The sequence below is a fragment of the Euprymna scolopes genome, chromosome 25, assembly GCF_053919585.1.
Source record: "Euprymna scolopes isolate OS-2025 chromosome 25, ASM5391958v1, whole genome shotgun sequence".
Lineage (NCBI taxonomy): Eukaryota > Metazoa > Mollusca > Cephalopoda > Sepiida > Sepiolidae > Euprymna > Euprymna scolopes.
In genome coordinates this window covers 69,591,045-69,617,579 of record NC_136506.1, presented here as the reverse complement: position 1 = coordinate 69,617,579, position 26,535 = coordinate 69,591,045, and the positions used below count along the sequence as shown (strand labels likewise).

Here is a 26,535-nt window from a genome sequence, read left to right as displayed (position 1 = left end):
CCTATTAATGTCAAAATCAGACGGGGAAAAAATGAGTTCATTTTATTTATATAGAGATAATGAAAATCATTTTTAGTTTTGATAGTTTTTTTGTTTTTTTTTTTCTGAGACTTTTGGTGTAATATACTATTTTCAAAGAAGACTGTTGGTTATTTAGAGTAATATCTATTTTTAGTGTACCATACACCAACAGTTAAATATAATACAATCTGACATAAGGTTAGGAAATAAATTATATTTTGTTTTCCGACATATCAATGCTTTTCAGGTTATTTAATGCTGAATCTAGTAATTTGGGGAAAAAAATTTTATACTTCAAGTTGTTTATATCTTTAAATATTTATTCATGGTGTTTAGTTTGGTTGTTTTGTAGAGAAAAACTGTTTTTGACTTTGCAGAAGATGGAGTTCTGCAAATTAAAGAAAAAAAAACCTCAATGCTTGGTGCATTTAAGTCAACAAGCAAATATCTTTATACAGCCCGATCTGGTAGCACCAGAAACAAAGAATTGGGCGTTTATATTTATAGCCAGCAGTGATAGCAATCAAATACCAGAATCGCTGTGTAAAACATACTGAATGTCTTTATAATTATATATCTTTTTAATATATTATCCACCAAAAGTTAATAGAATAAACTTGGACATAGGGTTAAGAAATAAATTATATATCTTAATCTTGTTTTCAAATTACACAATACAAATAAATAGAAATACAACATATTTATAGTTCTGACAGAGGTGTTATCATTCCATAACCATTTTTGACTCCGTACTCATAGACCTATCTATAAAACCTGTACACTTGGATGCTGTTTCATTTACTGATAATTTCTCCGGCACAGAATTTATGTATTTCAGAAGCGATAATATATCAGACACTATAAATGTTATTATGGATTGCTCATACTGAAGTTAAGCAATATTGAGAATGGTCAGTACCAGATGGGTGACTATTTGGGAATATCAGGTTGTGTATGCTGGAGGATGGCAATACCTCCTTGCAAGAACTGCTGAAGCCTAACGTCATCTCCCCTAATGGGGATATACATCGAGATCATATAGAGATGTTAGAAGTATTTGATAGAGGTTTGATAATGCTAATCATTACCTGCTTTTTCATATCTAAAGTAGGGTGATTAATTTTGATAGAATGTGTCAGTTTTACTCCCATGCAACAAAGAGACAATGTTGGCACCATGAAGGAATTGTTTGATGTTTGGATGGAACTTAGTCTCCTTTTTAACACGGTTGGCTTATACTCCAAAGTAATATATATATATATATATATATATATATATATATATATATATATATATATATATATATATTTTTTTTTAATGTGCGTAAAAGTATACATAAAAAAACATTTTTTTAAATATTTAATAATATAAATAAATATGTCCAATAGGGCGATCTATTTTATATATATATATATATATATATATATATATATATATATATATATATATATATGTATGTATGAATAACAATAAGAGCTTATAGGTCTTAAAAAACCGCTAAGGTAGCGTGAAAAAAAACTAAAAACAGCTTTTCAAAGTTAATATTACTAAAAAAATGTCGATAACAAAATCTTATATATATGGTGTCCCAAAAAGATGTATACACACTCCTAAACTGTCTTTACACTTCAACAGCGTTTTCATGCTTTCAGTAGCATTTTAGAATTAATTTTTTTTCTTCAAAGGTTAGCCTGGCTGTAATCAAGATCACTGAGTTTAATCTGCAAAGAAAAAACAAACATCTGGTTTTAAATTATTTAAAGTGTGTATACATCGTTTTGGGACACCGTATATATAAACCCAATGAACCAAACTAAATCCGTTTTATTGCTTGCAGACAGTTTATTTACTAGGTACGGGCAATTCTGATGATTAGGTAGGGGACCTGGTTTTGAATGCCGGTTAATCATAATATTTTTTTAATTTTCGATTACTTTTTGATTATGTTTAAAAGATTACAGCTTAAAGTTAATTTCTCAAAGAAAAAATAGCATGTGAAATAAAAAATACATGGAATAATTTTATCTCAAATCTGAAAAACCGTATATTTCACATAAAAATTCATTATGACAAATATCGTGTTTACATTTTTCTGGCAAGAAAAATATAAGTTTTCTGGAATTATTTCCAAGTTAAGTATTAAGTTAAAGTCTTTAAATAATGAATTAATACAATAAATGTACTTAACTTTTACTAAAAAATGTAATAATTATCCAAAAATATGTCCATGGTAGCAACAAAATTAGTTTTGTGTCAAAAAAAAGTCATGGCGAAAAATTCAAAGAAATACTGAAGTACATTGACATAATTTCATTATATAACAATGTTCCGGCTTATGGAGAATTGGAGGGTCAATTTAATTGACTCAATTAAATTCAGTGAATTTAATTCACTAAGTTACAATGACAATTTATTCATTATAAAAGTTCAAACAAATATTAATAGAATTTAAACTTTCATAAACTTTAAACGGCATAAATGTTAATTGAATTCATTAATTATACTGACAATTCATTGAAAAAAAAAGTTAACTCTATTATTTATCAATATCTATACAGAATTCAAAGTGGAAAGGAAACAATTTATAATTATTGAAAAAATTAACACTTAAAAAAAAATACAAAGAGCCAGGTACGTCCAAGGATGGAATACTGTTGCCACATCTGGGCAGGAGCTGCTAGAAAGGACTTGTCCTGCCTTGATAGAGTTCAAAATAGACTTCGTAGCCTCGTAGGAGATGTCCTTTTCTCCTCCTTGCAACCTCTATCTCACAGAAGAGATGTTGCGAGTTTGTCTCTGATGTATCGTTATTTTCATGGAAAGTGTTCGACTGAGCTTCAATCTATGGTCCCCCCTCGCCAAACTTTCACAAGAAACACTCGTCTAGCTGTAAACACTATCAATAATTCCCCCCACTCTTTATCTGTGCCTAAACCTAAACGTAGATTCCATGAACAAAGCTTCTTTCTTAGAACTGCACGCCTGTGGAATTGTCTTCCGTTTTCCTGCTTTCCGGCTGACTACAATATGGTTGTGTTCAAGTCTAAAGTAAATAAGTTCTTGATGAGCCGTTCCATATAAGTTATCAAATTTACCAAATTTTCATTACTAATGATTACTATATTGTCCAATTTCTACTGTACACTCTTTAACCCTTATCCTTGAGTGGCCTCTTGGCCTTGATAATGTGGTGATGCCTATGTAAAAAAAAAAAAAAAAAAAAATTTTTAATTAATCGGAATGTTTACGTGAAATTTAAAGTCGACTTTACACAATTTGAAACGTATCTGAAAATGACATTGGGTAGTTGGAGGGAAAAGGTAGGAGGCAGAGGTGGAGGGAGCAAAACGTACAAGTTTCCTTTTCTTTTCAAGAATGGGCATCTGTAGTTACCGACATGAAACGTTTGTATAAATTTTTCCATTTTTTAATTTAATTATTTTTGTATGTTCCTGTTTTTAAATTCATTTTTTTTTTTAATTATTGTTCAATATTATATAAAAAATGTTACACCGAAAGTTTCACATTCTTGCAAGCAAGGAAATTATTAAAAGCTTGCATATAAAAATTATGTGAAACCTGTAATTTAAAAATAAAAAGTAGAAATATTTTTTGCAATTATAATTTTTTTTCTGTGAAAATATTAAATAAACAATGCTTAATTCAATGGTTATATCGGTAGTTCGAGAAATTAATTTTTCTTTGAGTTATATCGAATTCATTAATACGGACTTTAGGGTTTTTTTTCGTAATGTTCCTGTAAAAATTATTTTATTTTTTTGTTACAAATTATGATGCTTTATTTATATATATAAAAAAAAAAAAGCAAAAGTAAATTCTTGCATTTTCTATTTACTACTGAAAACCATAACTTTAGTAAAAGTATTTTTTGTTTAAACAAAATAATACATTTCCACTAAGATTTAAATAAAAATAATTAGTTCATTGTATTCTGCGATCATTGTTTGATAAATACTGAAATTTATTAAAATTGGTTAATTTCCTGATTTTTGGTGAATTTTTAAGTAAAGGAAGGGGTCAAAATGTTTATACATTTTGAGCATCGGGTATTCATTTTGTCCGTACCTTTTATTTACAGAATGTTCATATGCAAAAGAAATTAATCTACAAGTGATTTGTATACAAAATAGAATCTGTTAAATATTTGAAAATATTAAGAACCTTAAATACAGAAACCGGGTTCTTGTTTTATAAAGAACAATCTGTATGATATACATACTTGTGATGATAAAAATCATATTTCAAAAATCACCTAAATTGATCCAGCAGTTTTATTTCAAAATAAGAAAATAAAATTTTATGAGTAACAGAAGAGTGGCTGTCTTGTCCGTCATTTTGAAAATAATCTTTAAAAAAAAAGAAAGGGGATAACTCGGTTTAAACTTGCAATATTTCTGTTGTAATGGCTACACATTCTTATTAATCACTTAAAAATGATTTTCGTTATAAAAAAAAAAACGATTTTTGGAATATGATATTTTCATTTCGTCACAGACATGTAAATCATACAGATTTTTCTTTATTTTTGTTTTTAATATAAGGAGAAATCTTGACAAGAACTAAAACTTTACCAAAAATAAAAATTGAGCTGCATTAAATAACCCGAAAATTTGTATATGCCATAAAACAAATCGATCGTTACTTCTCTTTCTTAACACTTTAAGTATAAGTATGTAATGAAGTTTTGCTCTTTTTTGAAACCTGTTTCTGCTGTTATTTCGCCATTTGATTCTGTTTGGAATCTAATTCTTCTATAAATATAAAAGCGAAAATGTATATATGTATGTGTGTATGTATGTATGTGTATTCGCTTTTTCTGTATGTCTACAAAAAGCTTTTTTCAGAGAAGCGGTCGGTCACTTCACAACTTTTTAAAACTTTTTATATCACATATAAATCGTAATATCTCAGAGTTAACAACGAAGCTCGCCTGTCTATTTAATTTGCTCGATTTCGGGAAGATAAATATTCAACATTTGTCGCTCGCCGCATGTGGGTTAGTCTTTTTCCTATAACATCTTGGGGGGGGGCGTTTAGCAGTAAATACTATCCCGCAGTAAAACTTGACCTCATTAACTCATTAAAACGGGCACCTGCCAAATCCAAGTAATTAAATAAATTCAAACGTGTTTCCGTTAGCATCTCGCGGTGGGGCAATGGTTAACATCGCAGGTTTTTTTTTTCATACTTTAATTTACAACTTTGCCTCAACGGTTCGGGTTCGATCCTCAGAATTACTTTTTTTTTTTTTAACCCCCACCCCCACCCACCCACGGAGCTTCCATACACACCTCCAAACACCCGGGCAACGCCGGGTACCCCTCGCTAGTATTCTATAATTCTCAGCAATGAAAGTTTTTGAATTAAATAAAATTTATTTATTTATTTTCTTTGTAGAGCGATAAAAATGGCAACTTATCAAACGAGATGCAGCAGCGCCTGAAAATTATCGTGTCAGGTTTGTTCATATCTTTGTTTCATTTGTTTTTGTTATTTAAAAAAATGTTTTTAATTTTTTTTTTTTACTAATAAGTTACCACTCATAAATTACACTAATTGAGAATAAGGTTTAATGACATGGATAGATTGAAGTCAAATGATGATAAATAATGAGAGGATTGAAAATAATGAATGGATAAAAGTTGACAAAAGCTTATAACAAATATTTGACATTATTTGAAGATGACTATGTTGTAGTCTTCAAGGAAGTAATCTTGTGGCAGCATGTTCCAGGTGGAAAGTTCTTGAGCCAGCGTTTAGTTGCCAGTGTTGGCTGGCTAGTGGTTATTTTTTGATTATCATGCAGAGATTGAGACATCCTTTGCATTATGTTTCTGAATTTTTGAGATGAGAATTGATAATCTGTATTGTTTGGATGATTCGGACTACTGTTCTCATCTTGAGTTATTTTCTCAACGTTTCGGTTGATGTAACTTTCAATCTTTTTCAGGTGAGTCTTGTTGGAATTTGGAATTTTTCTGCGAACTTTGGGGATTTCAAATGGAACCCTTTATTTAATCTACAGAGGTAGCATGCTCTTATTCCATCAGCCATGACTAGGTAGAAGTCCTCATTCTGAGTGTTGACCACACTGAGAATTGAACCTTACATCTTAAGAAAAGTGTATTACAATTGAATTGACCAGGTGTCGTATAGTGGGTGAGAGATATTGTTCTTATAACCACACCTGTTATAAACGTATGATTTGTATGTATGTTGTTTAGTCAGAGGATATATCGACAACTAAAAAGAGCATATTATATCAGTTATCACACGAGTATAGATTACAGTTCATATCTACATGAAGGTATCATTTTTTATAAGAAGAATAATATATGCTTCATACCTTTCTTTCTTCAAGCATTCTTCTATCTTCACTACTGAGCTTTGTGACGAAACATGAAATGACCAACACCATAACCAATTGAGACCTCTGTTCTTCCTTCTTTTGTGAAACCACAGAACAACACTTTATATTTTTAAAATATAAATTTATTTTAGCTGTCTCAAATGGTCTTCACAAAGAGTCTGCATTTCATGTCTACATGTTTGTTCTTCATAGCCCCGCTTCCTGGCTTGAAGCACGTCTGTTCACTTCCGTGATCAAACTCAAACTCTTTGACTGACTAAACTTCCCGACCTCTTTACCTTAGTTCCGTTACATTATCATTCAAAAAGCACACGTATCGACATGCAACCTTTCCACGTATGCCTACCCAAGGTTATTTTGTTAATATTTAACCTAGCTAATTTATGTGAACATCCTCAGCTAAAAGCCATTGCTACACTTTATTCTATAAACTAGCGGGGGTACCCGGCGTTGCCCGAGTGTTTGTTTCTGGGACGGGGGGGGGGGGGTTTAAAAAATGTTATGGTAGGTAAGTAGGAAGGATCAAACCCGGAGTCATGAGTAAAAGTAGGAAAATAAAGTGTGAAAAAAAAGCAAAAAAAAAACATCTGCAACGTTAACAGTTCGGCCACCAAGAAAAGTCCATTCCAGTTGTTTAGGAAAAAAAAAAAAAAAAAAAAAAAAAACGACTACGGTAGGTCGGCGCGAACGTGAAAATATAATGTGAATTGTCCAACACGCTAACCACTACGGCACAGAGTTCTGCAGCTTAGTTTAGTGATTTTAAATAACTTCACATGAAAGAACTACGAAGCCAAACCAGTGTTCTCTTCTCAACTGTTCCTTGTGAACGATCCCCAAACGGTGTTAAGTGGTGGCAGGGGGAGGAGGAATTTATTAGAGAGAAAATATTTTACCACTTCCATTGATCTTAACCGATTTTGGCCGTGACTTCTCAGCAGAAAAAGTATAGAAATCTAAGATTATCGAGGAATTTGAGAAATAATAAGCCTATAACACACCTCAGATATTGTTCTGCCGTTTGTGCATATTTGCATGAAATATCTTGATTTTTAATCCTATTAATGTCAAAATCAGACGGGGGAAAAAGTGAGTTCATTTTATTTATATAGAGACAATAAATAACTCCCAATATAAACTATTTTAACAATATCACTGGGTAGATAGATAAATAGATAGGCAGATAGATTGATAATAAATAATTTAACTTTTAACGATGTCATTATCTTACACAGGTACTTTATCCACTACCCGAACCCGTTGCATTCAAATTTCCATGCAGATTTCTGAGTTCGACAAGATATGCCTGAAAAATATCGGCGGTTACAATGAATGAAACCTAGTGCTAATAACACTTAGGATGAGAACAGTAGCCCAAAGAATCTGAATCTTTTGTATTGATGGTTCTCCTTCTAGTTGACTAGCTTGCTACACACCTGACTAATCTCACACCATATTTCCAGTTGTCTCTGTTCTTGGGGTCAAAATTATTCAGTCCACAGGCAATATCTATGATGTCACACCAAGTCTTTTTGGATCTGCCGGGTCGGATAGTTCCAGCGTGTGCTTGATGAATTGTCAAATTGTCACACATGTCCCATAAAATTAAGTTCTTAATATTAAATTGAAAATATGTTTTAAGACCTTTTTCATATGCTTATCTATTATATTTATCTTAGTCTGTTTGTCCATTCCACTTTTTCTCAAACTACTGAGCCAATCTGGCAGAAATTTTGTATGGGCTTTTGTTATAAGGTGCAGTGAACTAAGTAATATGGTATCCTTTGAAGCAGTTAGAGATTAATAGATTAATCACCACAATGCTGCATTTACTCTAACTTTTTTTCTGAAACTACTGGGCTAATCTGGCTAAAATTTTGTATGGACCTTTGTTATGATAATCTGCACCAAACAAAATATTATGCTATTCATTCAATGCACAGTTAGGGATCAATAGAAGTTGGTATTTAATGCAAAAATGAGTACAAATTTAACCATATTCAACCATCAATTTGGCACAAAGCACTCATTCTTTATCAACAGGCTATAACTTTTGCCCATTTTTAATGGTTTAAAAAGTCTAGTGTTTTATAATTAAATTAGTTATACTTAGACTACATTGAATGGAATGCAATGAAGTTCTTTTTGTTTTTAATTTTTCTTTGTACATGAGATGGACAACACCTATTTTATTCTTCAATCTGAAATACAAGTTATGATTTTTATTTTTTAGGTGATATTTTAAAAATATCTCATTAGTAGCCATCTGAATAAGACCAAGTAATTTTTAAATTGTAGCAAATTATGTTGTCAAAAACATGGTGCAACAACCACAAATGAAAATTTGTTATGTAGATGTTAAGGTTTTGTCAGCTTAAATGCTATTTGGGTCTGATTTTGAAACAAGATAACTTTGTATGTTAGATTGTCACATTTTCTAAGGTGCTTTCAGACAGATGGGAAGTTTTTTTTAAAGCACCAAAACAACATAGTAAATAGTTGTTTGAAACAAAGTTTGCAAAGCCAGAAAAATTAGCAAACTTTAAAAAAATACAGATTCAAAATTAGCCTCTTTCTCCTTACTCTACACATTAAATAGTATAAATATTTGTGCTGATATTTCATTTTCTAGTGCTACCAGATTCGTCTGCCTGAAGATATTGGCTTTCTGACTTAAATGCACAAAACATTGATGATATTGTTTTGTATTTCGCTTTGCAAACAGTAACAACAATTTTCTTCTACAAAACAAACCAAATGAATAAATATTTAAAGATATGGAGATCTTGAAGCATAAAATATTTTTCAAAAATCATTGGATCCAAAATTAAATAACGCAAAAAGGTTGATGCATCATAAAACAAAACAATGTAACCAAACATTATGAATAAATATTTGAAAATACAAACCAAACTCCTTTTATTTATAATGCACTATTTCAATCTTTATATTTTTTTCCTTTTATTATCTTCCATTGTTAATAAACAGTGAAAGAAGCAAGAGTGATAGATACTGTATAGATTAATAGCAGGTTGTGGGTCAAACAACATACAATGAGATGGTAAAACTAATAGATAGAAGTTAATAAATGATATTTTTATTAGGTTAATTGCAAATTATGACAGTCGTTTACGGGAGAGTAACTTGGTTTGTCTGTGCATGCAGATATCTCTTGAGAAACTATTACATCCTGGGCGTGGCACACCAGCTCCCCAAGTGTGAACTACGATAAACAATAGGCACATCCGCTTTAAATCAGGGGGTCGATATGTCATCTGCTACATTTGCTTAATGGATCTTCTCTCAGAGTTCTCAATGTCATTAGTGGCGAGCTTTTCATCATTAATTCTCTCCTGAGTATTATTCGGGCTGGGACATTTGGTGCTGGAATTGAATACTTTATGAAATAAGTTTACGACGCATGCTTTTATAAAAATATGTTCTTTGATTTTAACATTTAAAGAAGCATTATAATAAGAATCGGAGAGTTGCGTTGGTATGTGACTGACCTTGGTGTGTTGTACCTTCAAACTTTTTGTGACCAATGGAGTCCCAGTTCCAACATTTTATGGCCACCTTGAATAGTGTTCAGATTTCACCTGATTAACAAATCTCTTGTGATTACAAAAAAACACAATAGAAAAAGATATATATATATTGAGAGACATGCATACATATGAAAAGACAAAGAGTGAGATATTATTTTGTAAGGTGATGCGTGCAATGGTCTTCAGACAATCTTCATCCTTCAAATAAACATTTGAGAACATGCTCTTAAGTCACCAGGTTTTTAATAATGCATTTCATATTATACTGGTTTTCATTTGAGTACAAGGAAGGTCGAGTATAAGGCTTTTAAATGTGGAAAGTTGTAGCTTCCCCCCAAAACGGCTCATTTTCATTGTGCCATAAACGGAAAATTATTTTAAACATAACTCAATCTTAAAAAATATAGATTCTATGAACAAAGTTTGTTTCTTAAAACTGCACATCTGTGGAACTCTCTTCCATTTGCCTGCTTTCCGGCTGACTATAATATGGTCGTCTTCAAGTCCAGCATAAACAAGTGCTTGATGAGCTGTTCCCCTTATGTAATCCAATTTACCAAATTTCCACTAACAGTTACTACGACATTGTCCCATTGACCACTGTATGTTTATTAACCCTTATCATCAACTGGCCTCTGGGCCTTGATAAGTGGTAACTCCTTTGTATATAAAAAAAGGAATATTTTAAAATGAATTTTGCATGATCAAAATACATTGGAAAGAAAAAAAGCCTTAAGGGAAACAAAAGTTGATTAACTCAACTTTATTGTAATAAATAAAATCTTTCAATTTATATTCATCAAAGGAATGTTAATTGAAAAATTTTTCTTGGAGGGAGAGGGGTACTAAAAACTGAATTTGCTTTTTAATTATTTTGAAAATTGTCTATTTAGCAGATTTTAAAGATTTTATAGATACTGAGGTGATTCATCTCAAACTCCACCCAAATATCTTCATCTCCTATCATTCCACATTTTTTATATTTTTGGTTTGTTTCTCTCCCATAGATGTAGAAGCTACCAATCTGAAGAAGGGAATATTTTTCAATCCGGATCCCTACATTAAGATGGTGGTGCATCCAGGACGTTCTCTGGTCCAGCTTCCTCATCACAGTAAGCCAGTACGAACACCAATTGAATCAAATACTACCAATCCACGATGGGAGGGACAGGTAATTAAAAACAAACAAAAATTAATATTTTGTTTTATTTATTTTGTTTTTGAATTTTTAAGATGAGTTTTGCAGACCATCATCTATAATATAAATCTCCTCTATCTGTTTAAATGTATGTATGTTTGTATGTCTGCCTAAAACTTTCGACAAAGGCAACAAATTTTCATGAGATTGATATCATTTTGAAGCGCAACGTCTTGAACGACAAATATGGAAAAATTGGCTAAAAAAATTAATTCCTTCACCCTCAACTGGGCAGTTTTCTACAAGGAGGGGTCAATTTTTTGGGAGCCATTTTTGCAAGTTATCATATCGGTTGGATTGACTTTGCCTAATTTTAACGTTCCAAACTTCCATTCGTGTCATGGAGTAGCGGTAAGACGTCAGATTTTCTTTCACTTTTTTTCCCTCTTTGCATCACAGGTTCAAGGCCTGCCTACTACCATTTTTTTTTTTTTGCTCCACACACACCTCCAAACACCCGGGCAATGCCGGACACCCAGACTAGTGTAGTAGATAAAGTACTTGGTAGAATTTAGTTGTAAGTTACACACTTCTGGAGGTTGAAGGTTCAATCCTTAGTGAGGGTAATACTCTTAATACAGTTGTGACTTAAAACTTCTGCCACAACCAATGTAAATATAGATTCAGGCCCTTGCACTGAAAAATGACATCATGGTCTGAAGTTCTAACAAGCTAGATCTGTGGAATAATCAGACTGTTGATAATAAAATATTTTTACGAAATTTTCAGACTTTTAACTTCTAGCATGATTCCATTTATGGCTATCTTATGTTTTTCTTTTTTATAAAAGTCGATCTTTTCTCAAATTTTATAAATTATTTCTATAAATATAATTAAAAGAATACATTTCATTTCTTATTTCCCTCAATCTGAAAACCATAGCTTAATATTAAAATAAACTGATAAAGTATATTTTTTTTTGACTAATAAAATGGACGTTAATTTTTTTTTTTTCTCACACAATTGTTTTCATTTTAAAAACAAATCATAATATTCCTCAAATATATAAGCATTTGTGTGTATATATAAAATAGTGTCAAAATACATACTAATAGCAAGTGAGCTACACAAACGTTTTCTTTCTACTAAAAGAACTCCCCAGGCTAACTGCTAGTCTGACGAATTCCTTCGATGGAATGAAATGGAGGACTGTTGCCACAATGCCACATCTGGGCAGGAGCTGCTAGAAGCACCTTATCCTGCCTTGACAGAGTTCAAAATACTTTGTAGCCTAGTAGGGGATGCCCTTTTCTCTTCTCTGCAACCTCTTTCCCACAGAAGAGACGTTGCGAGCCTGTCTCTGCTTTGTTGTTATTTTCATGGCAAGTGCTCGTCTGAGCTCCAATCTATGGTCTCCTCTTGTCAAACTTTCACAAAAAACACTTGTCGATCTGAAACCACTATCAATAATTTCCCCCACTCTTTATCTGTGCCTAAACCTAAATGTAGATTCCATGAACAAAGCTTCTTTCTTTAAACCGCATGCCTGTGGGACTCTCTTCTGTTTGCCTGCTTTCCAGCTGACCACAATATCGTGGTTTTAAAGTCCAATGTAAACAAGTTCTTGATGAGCCGTTCCCCTTAAGTAATCCAATTTACCAAATTTCCACTACTAACGATTACTACGATATTGTCCCATTGATTGCTGTACACTCATTAACCCTTATCCTTCAGTGGCCTCCGGGTCTTGATAAATGGTTACTCCTATGGAAATATATATATATATATATATATATATATATATATATATATATGTATATGTAAAATAACTTGTGATAAGTGTATATTTTATATTACTGCCAAGCTCTAGAGTATTGAGCAGTTATATATATATATATATATATATATATATATATATATATACACACACACACACACACAAAGGGGTTTAAAACATGGAATAAGATCTCAAGCAAAATGGAAAAACCAAGATATAATCTCCATTTTCTTTTCAATAAAGCTTATTTACATCAAATAAATAAACGTCCTATTTCAGCCATGTAAATTATTTAGTGAAATGAGTTTCAGATATTGCTCCTAAACTTTTTATTTACTAAAACCATGTTTTAAAGAAATAATGGTGCTTATGTGTACATAATGTTATTTTTTTTATAGTATTTTTAAGTTAAATTCAAGTGTTGTGGTATATTTTGCTTATTACATTGTTAGGTGAAAGCACAGAATAGTTATAAAACACCCTCCCCATTAGATTTGTAAAAATTATTTCTACACAAGTACTGAAATAATAAGTCATAGTAAGTTACATCATACACGTTAAACAATGAAATGAAAACTGCTGAAAAGACAGTCGTCTTTATGAAGTTAACATATAGTTTTTTTTGTTTTTTTTATAGCTAGCATATACTTGCTTATAAAGATGGCTACTTCATTTTTCTGGCATACCTTTTCACGTGTATGTTCATGAGATTTGTTATTTTTTTAAAACTAAAACATGGTTTAAATAAAAATTCATGAGAACGAATTAAACATGGTTTAAATATAAAAGAACTTAAATGGTTTATGTAGGAGGCAGATTAGTTGTGAATAATCATACATTATAAATAAACAGATCAAAGTGTTTTCTGATGCACCAGGAACGTGTAAGAAAACTAGTTTTGGAACTAAAACTATTTTTTTTTTCTACTTTATTTCCCATCAAACAAGGCATATTGCCATGAAGTGTTAAAAATTAATACAATTAAAAGAAAAAATAATTCACCATAAATAATAAAAAAAATAAGGTAAATATCCAGATATGCTACAACAGAACACCGACCACTCTAATTTTTTTATAGGTAATTGAGGTCGCTGACAACGAATCTGATAGTCAAACTTGGGACAAATTTACTGTTTGCATGGTATTAACCCCTGAACCCACGAACTACTTTCCACCATTTTGCAGCTTCCGTTTAGCTTAACTTAGGCAATAAAATGCCATTCTATTTACTTCCCAATTATCTCTGACCGTTTTTTCAGCCAAGGGGCATAACTGACCCATGTCATGTGACTGTTGAAATTGGAGATTTGTTATATCATAGCATCTGTAATTAACTAAATTATTATTAGAGGCTTTATGGTATTGTTATTTCAACAAATCAATAACCTTGTGACCTTTTTTTTGTGTGTTTATTCTTCATTGTTTTAGTTGATACATGCCCTAGCCTTGTCTGCATGTAATGATTGCTTCTTTATGCAGAATAGTCTGTTATTTTGATACTCCTTAGTTTGATGGGACCTAAACAGAAATGCTTGTATCTGTATAGTGTACATCCTGTGATATAAACACCCTCATTCTTTGGAGCAAGTAATCTCCTTATTTTCCTACTAACAATCACCCCCCCACCCACCCTTTTATTTTATTATATATTTTTAAGAATTAAGCATTAAATATGCTTAATTCTTTAAATTTTTTAAGGAATTAAAATCTGTAAAGAAACTAATAAATTTTCAAAAAAAATTTTTAATTAATGAATTAAGTTTTTTCATACAATTGTTTTATTGGAACTAAGATTAAAAAAAAAAAAACACCTTATAGCTGTGCAAGTCATTGGATATAAACTACCCACGACACAGGGAAAAAAATATCTATTTTCATATTAGCAATGTTGGTTTTATTTGTACATTTTTGTTTTAAGGATTAAATCCATTAAAAGAAAATATTTATATTAAAAAAATATTCCTTTTCCTGAGTTTTTTTTTTTTTTTCATATTTTTAATTAATTGGTAAATAATACAAAAACTAAACTAACAGCTAACTCATTTTAAAAATGAAGACGAAATTGTTTATTTAAAATTTAAAAAAATCAGGAGTACAATTTTCAAATTGTTCATTATGTTGATGAATATTCTTCACTAAAGTTTTGTAAATGTGATTATTTTTTAATATTTAAACGGTTTTGATTAGTTTACAAGAAGAAAAAAAAGGAAAAATATATAGTAAAAAAATTTACTTTTGCTTATGAAATTAAGTGACAGTACAGAATAGTTACAAAACAACCTCCCCATGTTAAGAATGGTTTCTAAATGTTATTTCAGCATGTTAACATTATTTTTTTTCACTTAGAGTTATTTAATCAAATAAAAATTCTATGCAAAGATAAATGAGTACCTTTAAATTTGCTAGAATATTTTTTAATAAATTTAGTACTCAAGTAAAAAATGGAATTTTGCTTAAATATTTCAAAAAAATTTTGTTTTAATTTAATTATTTAAAATTTTGTTTGTTTATACTTTTGCTTACAGAAAAAAAAGAGTGTTTGTAAACTGATCTCTTCAAGGGTTCATTTGTTTATCAAGTTTTGTAAATTAAACTAAAGATTTCATATTTGATGCATAAAAATTGCCCAGGTTTTACAGGATTTCTTCCTCACTCACCGGTCCTGGGTATGACCTTAAACTATATCCGATGGTGAGGCCTCAGTTTGTGGGCTTTGGGGAGTGTGCAGCCACCCTTTAATTGCCATTGCTCCCAGGTCCACTCTGACCCGGAGTGGTAGTACCTGTTAGGGTCCCAACTATGGGTTAAATAGAAACTGACTTGAAAAAAAACAAATATTCTAAAAAAAAAAAAAAAAAAAATTGCTTCAAGATCATTGGATTCGGCATTAAATAACCTGAAAAGTGTTGATATGCCATAAAACAAAAACAACCAACCAATCCTCACTCACCAAAGACAAAATTCTCATTTAAAAATCCTGATCTTTATGTTCGTTTAGTAAAATCTTTTCTTTTTTTTTTTTTTTTAAGAACCCCCACCCCACCCAAAAAAAGAAAAAAAAACACATCCAACATAAAAATATATATATTCTCTCCATTTTTGCTTAAATAAATCTATCCTTTATATTAAAAATCATTAGAAAAAACTCGGTTGTGTATGCTTATTGAAGAAACCATTCTGAACATGAGATTGTTTAACTATTCTATACTTTCACCTAACAATTTAATAAAGAAAAATATCATAGAAATTGAATTTAAATTAATAATACTATGAAAAAATAGCATGATAATATAAATGGTTCACATTTTTTATTATTTCGAATTATTTAATCAAGTAAAAATTCCATGCAAAGGGTTCATGAGCACTTTCAAATTTGTTAGATTATTTTTTGAATTTAGTAATCAAGTAAAAGATGGAATTTTTACTTGATTAAATAATTGAAATCAGAAAAACGTTTTTGTTTTAATTTAACTATTTTTACTATACAATAATTTATATCAGTTTGAAATTTATTAAAACATTAAAAAAAAAGATTGTTAATGACCATTTTGGTTTAAAAAAAAAAAAAAAAAAAAAGAAGTCCATTTATAGCAGCCTATTGCTATGAATTCAGGATAGGGGCGTGTGAGCAAGAACAAAACGAGAGTAGAAACAGGGATACAAAAAGTACATAAGAATAAAAAAAAAAAAAGAAAAGAAAATAATAAATAAATATTTAATGTTTTATTAAATACCTAAAAGAAAAAAAAAAAAACTAAATTGAATAATCTTAAGCAAACTCATTTTAAAATGAAAAATTACTTGATAGACAGCATCTCAACATTCGTTTAAAAGTTTTGTTATAAACCCCCCTCCTCTGAAAAAATGCACTCGACATAAAAAAATATATCCCCACCTACATTTTTCTTAAAATATTTAATATTTAAAATCAACAAATAAAACAAACAACTTAGGTCGTCTATGTTTGTTTACAACTGGTGCATGCATTAGCAGTCAGCTGGTGTCAAATGAAAAGTGTCCCCTTTGAGTTTGTTAGCTTCTGGGGTTCTTATTCCATACTGTCTCTTTCATAAATAAATATTGTTTTATTTTTTTTGTGTGAATAAGTAGAAACATTTTTTTTTTTTTTTATAGAGGGGGGGGGCGTAGGTAATGATTAGATCTTCCAATCAGTTACAATATGTTCCGAGTTCACCCCACATTCTCTCTTCAGATTTTTTTTAATGGCCATGTCACGTGTCCACAACTGATCTTGAGGATTTATGGCTTGCTCTAGTGTATGTAATAATTTGTCCAACATAGATTTCTTGTCATGTGCTCTATTCTGACTAATTAAAAACTAAATTATTTTTCTTATAATTTATTAAGTCGTCTGCTTGGCTTTTTATTAGCTAAGTGTGTTTGTTGTCACTTTCTGATTGGCTGATCAACTTGATCAGTGCTCGGCATATTACAGCAGTTTGTGTCAGTTTCTGGTAGAGCCCTAGTGGACATTTATAAAAATCTAGTTTATAAGGTGCACCAGTAACGATATAGTTTTCCCTATAGCACCTTATCTTTATTAAATTGCAGTATTTTTAGGGAGTCTTAGACTTTTAAAGGAGTTCTTAAGGGGAAGATTTATACTTCCATTTTCTTTTTTTTAATAAGATTTAAACTATAAATAAAAGACTTGCAATTATAATAGTAAGACCCTGTAATTGTTGGTTAAGGTTAATAAAATTAATAATTTCTAAGAGCTCTGTTTTCAGTCATATGAAACTATTGCATAAATAAGATAGAAAATGATTTTAAAACTTAAAAGTTCATCTGTTAAGGGCTCGCTTCCATAATGTGCAGTTCTACAAAGCAAAAACTTTAAGACTGAATATTTAGAACTTGTGTTTTCTTTTTTCTTTTTCTTTTTTGTTATAAAATAATTTTAAACTCGAACATGTTATCACCTTGGAGATACAGCATTCAGTGCAGTGACCGAGTCAAAGGTGATATTTAGTGTTTTGTGTTACGCATTCCACATACCAAGAGGAAATTATAGTTCTCCACTGAACAAAACTGGATTAATTGATTTAAGTTGAACCGAATCTATCAACCTTGGATAAAACCAACCACTAAGCTTTTCCCATGGTCCACTGTAAGCGTTTGCATAATTATTTTATTTTCACTGATGTAAATAATTTAATGCTTCTCTTTTAAAATACTTTAACTTTGTATATATACTGATAAAGTATTTTCCTTGCTCTAACATTGATAATAAATGCTATTTCTATTTAAAAGTTATCAAAATGAACTTAATATACTCTGCATGGATATGCAAATGACTACATGAAGCTTAACTAATTTACATATACTCGTTTGAAAAAACGAACGTTTATTCTACATTTTGTATAGTTTCTTATTTCACTATTATGCTGGATTTATGCATAGTTTCTACATTCTGCATAATTGCATAGAATTTAAGATGCAAAAGTTACAGTCAATGGAAATATTTAAATATGTATATATAGGGTGTCATAATGTGATGAAAAGAAATCAAATAACGTGTTCGATCGCGAATGTGAGCGCTAAATAAAACATTTATTTAAAAACTATACATGCATATTGTAAAGACGAACTAGCTGTTCATTGTATGGACACAACCTTCTGTGGTTGACTAAAAACCTATACAGATCCTCAGCATCATGAGGAAAGAGGAAAAACAAATGGAAAAAGAAACGCTGGTTAACAGGCGGTGTCTTTTAATATATATTAAAAATGAGCATGTTGGTGTGTGCAAAACGTTTCTGCCAAACTCCTCTCTGAATATTTGGTTTACAGAGTTGAAATTTAATATATAGACTATTTGGACTTGTGATTTGGTTTTTAGCCAGCAAAAATTACTGCTAAGAGGTCAAGATTGTCAACAAAACAGTTGACCTTGACAGGGTAAATCGAATAAGACATCACATGCTGTGACTTTTGCACATGTGCCAAATTAAACCTAGCTCAAAGTTGCTTAAGTTTTTAACTTTTTATATCTAGCTGTCACAGAGATAAAGAACGACTAAGGTTGGAGTGCAAAACATTCTGGTTTCAATTCTAGTGGATGGTACCAAAGTCATTTTTTTTTTTAAACTTTGAAATCATTTCTATATATTGGATAATAATCAATAGAAAATTTGCTCTATAATAATAAATAAATCTGTATGAATCAAATTATGATATTTATGCGTATTTTGCAATGTATGTGTTAATAGTATCATACAACTATGTGCTAATTCGCCATTTTTACCAGTGGTTTCTGGAGCAGTAAACATTTACAAACTACTCCATCAATGGAAATTACTCAATTAGCAAATTTATGTTTCTGAAATTTTTTAGATAAGGATTCATAATTTGGATTATTCAGATTATGTTCTTGTCTTGAATGTTATCCACGAGTAACACTCAGAATGAGAATAGTAGTTCAAATAATTATCACATAATTAACATAACTAAATGTTAAGCTTTTACTAACGTAGTTGGACACTCTGTAATTCTTCATACAAATTAATGTATTTAGATTTATAAAATTTAAACTGAGTTTGAAAATTCTCCATGTAAGGTTTCTGTGCATTTCAAGAAGAATTTTTTATATAAATAAGTCAACAAAAATCAAAGGCAGAACCAGAAAGGACCAGGTGGGATGTTGAGGGGGAGGGGGTCCAAATTTTTGTAGCAAAAATTTTACAAACTACGTTCTGTCTGTTTCATTTTAGTAAAGTTTCATTTCATTCATTTTTTTTTTTATTATTATAATTAAGGCAACCTAAAAATTGCAATTAATGCTCATTCAATGTTCTTATAACGTGAAATTTAAATATTTTGATTGATTTATGAAATTTTTTTATATAATTACTTTGCCAAATTACTCCATCTGATTAATAAATGCAATTTTGGTGTTTTTGTTAAGTCTTGGTACCCTATGCCACATTCTGGTTGTAATTAAATATTTATAGACGTACAAAGCAAAACAAAAAATAAACAATATGAAAATTCTTTTAATTTCGTACAAAAATAATGAAAATAAATGAAATATTTTGAATGAAACTGAATGAAAAGAAACAAATCCAACCCTGCAAAATTCCTGTATAGGTAGGTAAGCTTCGTGGCGTTGTTGTGAAATGGCTGGCAAAATCAATTCGCAAGCAGTAAATAATTCCTCCATTAGCAGGCAAATTATTTACAACAAGGCAAATGCCTACCTTTTACACATGATAAAAATTATAAGATCAAGGGTATAAATTGTTAGATTTATGGTAATTCTAATGTTTTTAGTTCAGTTAGAGATTAGCAATCACTGTGTAAAGGTGTTATCATGCCTAAAGCAAGAAAACTAACCAAAGTTGAGCGCTCTTGAATTCTAGAATTCCATAAGCAAGGTTTGTCACAGCAAGCAATAGCAGCTAAGGTAAATCGCAATAAAACTGTTATTTGCAAGTTTCTAAAAAACACTGAGAATTATGAAAAAGCAAAATCCTTTGGTAGCCCCCCCCCCAAAAAAAAAAATTTCTTCTGCATTGAGTAGGAGAATCAGAGGGGTTGTTATGAATGACAGAGGACTTTCTTCTAGTCAAATTAAGGCAGTTACAGATGCTGATTGCAGTCCAATAACCATCAGACGACACAACAAAAAGGCATGGTAAATAAAAAGCATAAACAAATTCTTCGATTGCTTCCACGTCACAAAGTGGACCGCTTAAGATTTGGTCATGAATACCAAACATGGGACATTGAGAAGTGGAAGAAAGTCCCGTTTTCTGATGAGAAAAAATTCAATTTAGATGGTCCTGATGGCTTCCAGCAATATTGGAATGACAAAAACATGCCCTCTTGAAATTTTTTCTACACGCCATAGTGGTGGAGGGTCCGTAATGGTATGGGGTACCTTTTCTTACAGAGGGCCGATGGAGCTCCAGGTGGTGCAGGGTCGTCAGACAACAGCCGGTTATGTTAGCATGCTACAAAAAGCATCTTTGATGATGAAGGGTCATCGTTTGTATGGGGATAGATGGTTATTCCAACAGGATAATGCTGCAATCCTCACTACAAGACGGAACTTGAGCTTTCTACAAGAAAATGGAGCCCATCTCTTGGGACATCTTGCATGCTCACTGAACTTGACCCCAATTGAAATTGTTTATGGATGGATGACAAGAGAGGTTTATCGAAGTGGCAAACAATATTCAACAAAAAATGAGCTTTGTGTAGCCATCTTCAGAAACTGGAGCAGGACCCCCACACCTTAATGGAAACCCTTATTTCTAGCATGCCCCAAAGAATTTTTGAAGTCATCAAAAGCAGTAGAGGTAGAACTCATTAAGTTTGATTGTTGAATGTTTTCATACACTTTTCATACACTTTTTGTACAATTTAATAGAATTTTTGTCTCTGGTCTTATAATTTTGATCATGTGTAAAAAGCCTAATTTAATAAAAATGTGAATTTTAAAAATAAATCTTTGGAATGTAGCTTTTTGTTTCCATAACCTTTTAGATTGTAGTATTGGTAACCTTAAGTTGGAAGAGTTTAAAATCTATTCTTAAAAAAAAGTTGGGTTTTTTTTTTTTCTTTTTTTTTTTTCTTTTTTTCTTTTTTTTCTTTTTTCTTTTTTTTCTTTTTTTTTTTTAAGTGGTCTTAAATTTTTGTTTAACAGTGTATGTTACTTGTATTAATCAGACCGTTGTTCTCATCTTGAGTGTTATTTGTGCAACATTTCGGTCGGATTGGCCTTCAACTGTCCTCAGGCATGTTGGTTGTTGTTTGGAAAAGAAAAGAGAAAAGTTACTGGCTCCATAGATATTTTCATATTCTTTGAGTTAGTCGCTGTTTTATGGCGGTGGTTTCATATTTGTGAAATATGTATATTTTACATTTATAAACGAAATACAATGCAAAGATTTTATTATTAATAAAATAAACAAATATTTATTTGTTTATTTAAAAAAAAATTTTTATACGCTTCTTCAGAATAATTTTTTTTCTCTTTCTTCTTTGCTGCATAGTGTTAAAATGAAGGAAAATAGCAAAAAATAAAGTGTGCTTTTCTTCAATGGTGATTTTGTCTCAGATACGCATGGCTTGTGTGGAGTAAATTAAGATTTTTTTTATATTTTTATTCAACGATTATCTATATTTGAATTCATGTTTTTTTTTTATTTTGTAGGTTTTTAGCTTGGACGTCATTGCTTCTGATACAATTGAATTTGAAGTTAAAGATAAATTTGCCAAAAGTCGGCCAACCATTATCCGCTTTTTGGGACGTGCTGAGGTTTCAGTTCAACGGATTGTTGACAAAGCAAATGCTGCTCATGGGTAAGAATCCACTGAAAATTTTAATTAAATCTGAGGGTTTAAACTTGTTAGTCAATATCTCCGCTGGCTGGGTAAGATAATATATCTGTTATGGGTTTAAATGGTAATAAAAACGAAGGAACACAGGATTTTTAGGAACGAACATGTATTCACATATATTACACGCAAAAGCAGGTTGAGCAATACCATTCCTCAACTGTAGGGTGTTTGCACACGACCTCCTTGGCTGCATGCCAATCTCTGACTGCCGGCACCAGTACTCATTACCAGAAAGATGTCACCAGAGGAAGAGACGTCATGATATGGTCCATTAATCCCATGAAGGGGCGTCTCCAACAATATCCATGACCTTGAGCATGTTTCTGGATAAGACCTCAAACACGTTGTGCAATAATAGTTGGGAAAAGTAATTTATTTTACTTTTAACACTACAAAAACCTAATTTTTCTCTTTTCACCATTAATGCTCGGATCATTATTTTGCCTAAGTTGTAAGATTTTCTTTTTTATACTCACTTATTATAATCATATTCTAAAAATAATGTAAATTGATCAAGTAGTTTAATGTTTAAATAAGAAAATCAAATTTTATGGCTAAAGGACGAGCAACGATCTCATGACATCTGGAAAATAATTTGGATGAGCAAGGAAGATAATCTATAAATATAAAAGCGAAAATGTTTGTATGTGTGTTCGCTTTTTCTGTATGTCTACAAAAGGCTTTTTCAGAGAAGCGGTCACTCGCCTAACAACTTTTTAAAACTTTTTATATTACATGTAAATCATAATATCTCAGAGTTGTCAACGGAGCTCGCCTGTCTATTTAATTTGCTCGACTTCGAGAAGATAAATATTCAACAGTTTTCAATCGCCGCATGTGGATTAAGCCTTTTCCTATAATTAATTCTGGCGGCATTTTCCCGATTTCCCCCTACCCCCGCATTCCGCAGTAAATTAAATGCTCCTCCGCAGTCAACAGTTGACTTCATTAAGTCATTAAAACGTGCACCTGTCAAATCTAAGTAATTAAATAAATTTAAACACGTTTCCGTTGGTATGTCGCGGTGGTGCAATGGTTAACGTCGCACGTTTTTTTTTCACACCTTAATTTACAAGTTTACCTAAAGGGTTCCGGTTCGATCCTCATACTTACCTACCAAAACATTTTATTTTATTTTAAACACCCCCCACCCCCCACCGGAGTTTTGATTTACCCAAAACCACACACACCTCCAAACACCCGGGCAACGCCGGGTACCCCTCGCTAGTTCTAAATAATTCAAATTTTTAGAAAGCGATTCTTGACATAGGGAAGAACATTGGGAAACCCTAATTTGCTAAAAAATGATTTTCTTTATAAAAATGCAACACTGCAAGAAGATAGTATTCTTAGTTCAAGTACATTTCAAACTGTTTCTTTTTTAATGTTACCAATATTGTATCTATATTTTGTTTATTTTCAGTCCAGTGAACTTTAATTTAGATTTAGTTCGCAGAAACCCGAGGGAGCATGTAAGTGGTACTTTGATGCTGACCACTGGAGTTCAAGTCAATATTCTACCTGGTAAGTATTTGATTATCTATATATAAAAGTTTTTTTGTTTTTTATTTACTTGTATATTTCTATCAAAAAAAGTTCCCGTTATTTAAATCTATAATGAAACATTAATTTGAAATACGGTGTATATAGTACCAACTAATGATCCAATCATTTGAATATCTATTAGCATAACTATTTTTTAAATAGTTTAGAATAATTGTTATACATTTGTAATTTTATTCTGCTATCTTGTATATATGCAAAAATAATTTTGTTGAAATTAAGTTATTAATTAAAATTGTTTAATAAAAAAAAAGAAATTAATGATTTACTAAAAATATTTGCTCTAACATCGCTTTCTACGTTTTTTACCAACAAGCAAAATTAAAAAAGAGAGCAAGTGGCTCTCTTTCTCTCTGTCTCTCTCTCCTTAATAACACAATTTCTCATACAAATTGATTTTCTTTGTTTTTAAGTTAACGTTTATTTATACAAATAAATGCGAACATTTTTGTCTTGTGTTTGCAAGAAACATGAATGAAATATTTATTATTTAAAAATTGATTTCAAGTAGTGGAATTTGTAAAGTTTCTCTATAAAATATAGTCAAACTCTGTTAGATATAATGCATATGATACACATTTATACTTGTAAACAATATCGAGACAGAAAAGACGTTTTAATATAAGAGAAAAGTGTAGCGTACTTAGAGCAAAAGTGCTCTGAATTCCTTATTCCCATGTCTCTTCCAGTTTTCTAATCCATATAGTAACTTATCTCCCTTCCATATATATATATATATATATATATATATATATATATATATATATATATATATATACACACACACACATCTTTCATTTTTGTGAACACATATGTCGCTGATGAGTTGCTTGATAGAGTTCTGCTATTCAAGAAACCTGTATAAGACTTATTACTTACTCATAAAATACTTTGAGTGTGAAATAAATTAATCTTCTGGTTTTTGAAAATATATATATATATATATCACCTGTCTGTTTAAATGTATGTATGTATGCCTAAAACTTTCGACAGAAGCAGCGGATTTTTATGAGATCAATATTGTTTTGAAGCTCAACCCTTCGGACAACAAATATCAAGATTTGCTAAAAACATTAATTCTTTCACCCTAAATTGGGCATTTTTCTACAGGGAGGGGTCGCTTTTTTCGCTGATATTTTAGAAAGTCATCTCCTCTTTTTGATTGACTAGCTTTAATTTAAACCTTATGTCACTTCCGGTTTGGCGATAGACGCAACAGCAAAGCCTCAGTTTTTTTTTTTTTTTCCTCACGTTCTTTTCCTCCTTCATGGTATGGGTTCAAGCCTGCCTGCCTACTACCACTTTTATTTTATTCTATTTTTTTGCTCAACACACACCTTCAAACACCTGGGCAACGCCAGGCACCCAAGCTAGTATATATATATATATATATATATATATATATATATATAATGTGTCTAAAAAAGTTTTAAGTCATTTATATGAAAAAAAAAATACACCTTAAATTTCTAGTGATACTAACTTCCACATATCTCAGACTTAGCACTGACATAAGCCAACTTACCATTGGAAAATTTACAATTATAAAAGGGAATTCAATTATATAGTAGTGTAGTATAAACTTAAATTGTGAAATAGAAAATGAGGATAATCAGCTGTTTACCATATAGCTGTTTCAGAGATTTAAAAACAGTACAGTTATTAAATTCATGGCACTCCAGTGGCACTTGTGAAAATATCATTTCTTCAATAACTAAATCTAGATACAATCCAGTTACTATTTCAGTAATATATAATAGATACTAGACGTTGGGTCAGTATATGTTAGAGCTAGCTATAGAATAGCGAGTATACAGAATTAATGTATAAACGTGCAAAAATATTGAATGCACGCACACGAAAACAAACATGGCAACCAGTGAAAACAATGCAGAATACATTGGATAATAAAAGTCTTAATATCATTGCCCTTAGATTAAATAAAATATCCTTTATAGAAGAGGTGTATAATCCATTGAAAAAAAAATGAAAAAAAATACAAGGAGTGAATATGCATTGTACACTACACTAGTTTTTTTTTGTGTCTGTTAACAGCCTTAAAAATATCGGAGAAATCATAATTAAGTAATATTTAATGGAGAGACCATATAAATTATAAAAACCTCTATTTATATTGTTTAAAATTAAAAATAAAAAGTGTTTATTTTTTTTTTTAAAAGTTTTGTTTTATATTGTTTATTTTTGAAAAAAAATTTCTGCTGATTGCTTTGTTTTCATTTCTCCACGCATGCGCATCATGAAGCGGAAACACAGTTTTGACGCCCAAGCAAGATGATTTGAGTTTTATAACATAATAGATAAATAATAATATTTTATAATATAATAGATAAATAATAATATTTTATAATATAATAGATAAATAATAATATTTTATAATAGATAAATAATAATTTTAATTACTATTTCACTAATTAAAAATATATTACTAAATATAAATAATATTTATTAAAAATATATAAATAAGTATAAATAATACTATTAAAACATTACTCTACTTTTAAGGACTATTCTGTTATATTTTAGCATATAAAATTATATAGGATTAAAAACAAAAAACAAAGCTGAAATATTTTTCTTACAAGATAAACAATGATATGGGGAAGGAAACCTAGCCGTACAAATTTAAAATGATATATATATATATATATATACTCACACACTAGGCATTAAAAATTAATAACAAAATGCACTACATTATGTCTATAAT

General features: G+C 30.6%; 1 protein-coding gene across 1 annotated transcript in view; it reads left to right on the top strand.

Moving 5' to 3' along the window:
* LOC145247427 (E3 ubiquitin-protein ligase HECW2-like) overlaps nt 1–26,535 on the top strand; it is a 328,541-nt gene that overhangs the window by 227,086 nt on the left and 74,920 nt on the right. Inside the window, exons 5-8 of the mRNA XM_080109185.1 lie at nt 5,440–5,500; nt 10,968–11,131; nt 22,057–22,205; nt 23,668–23,768. Coding sequence (XP_079965311.1) covers nt 5,440–5,500; nt 10,968–11,131; nt 22,057–22,205; nt 23,668–23,768 — 475 coding nt within the window. The remainder of the gene's footprint in view (nt 1–5,439; nt 5,501–10,967; nt 11,132–22,056; nt 22,206–23,667; nt 23,769–26,535) is intronic.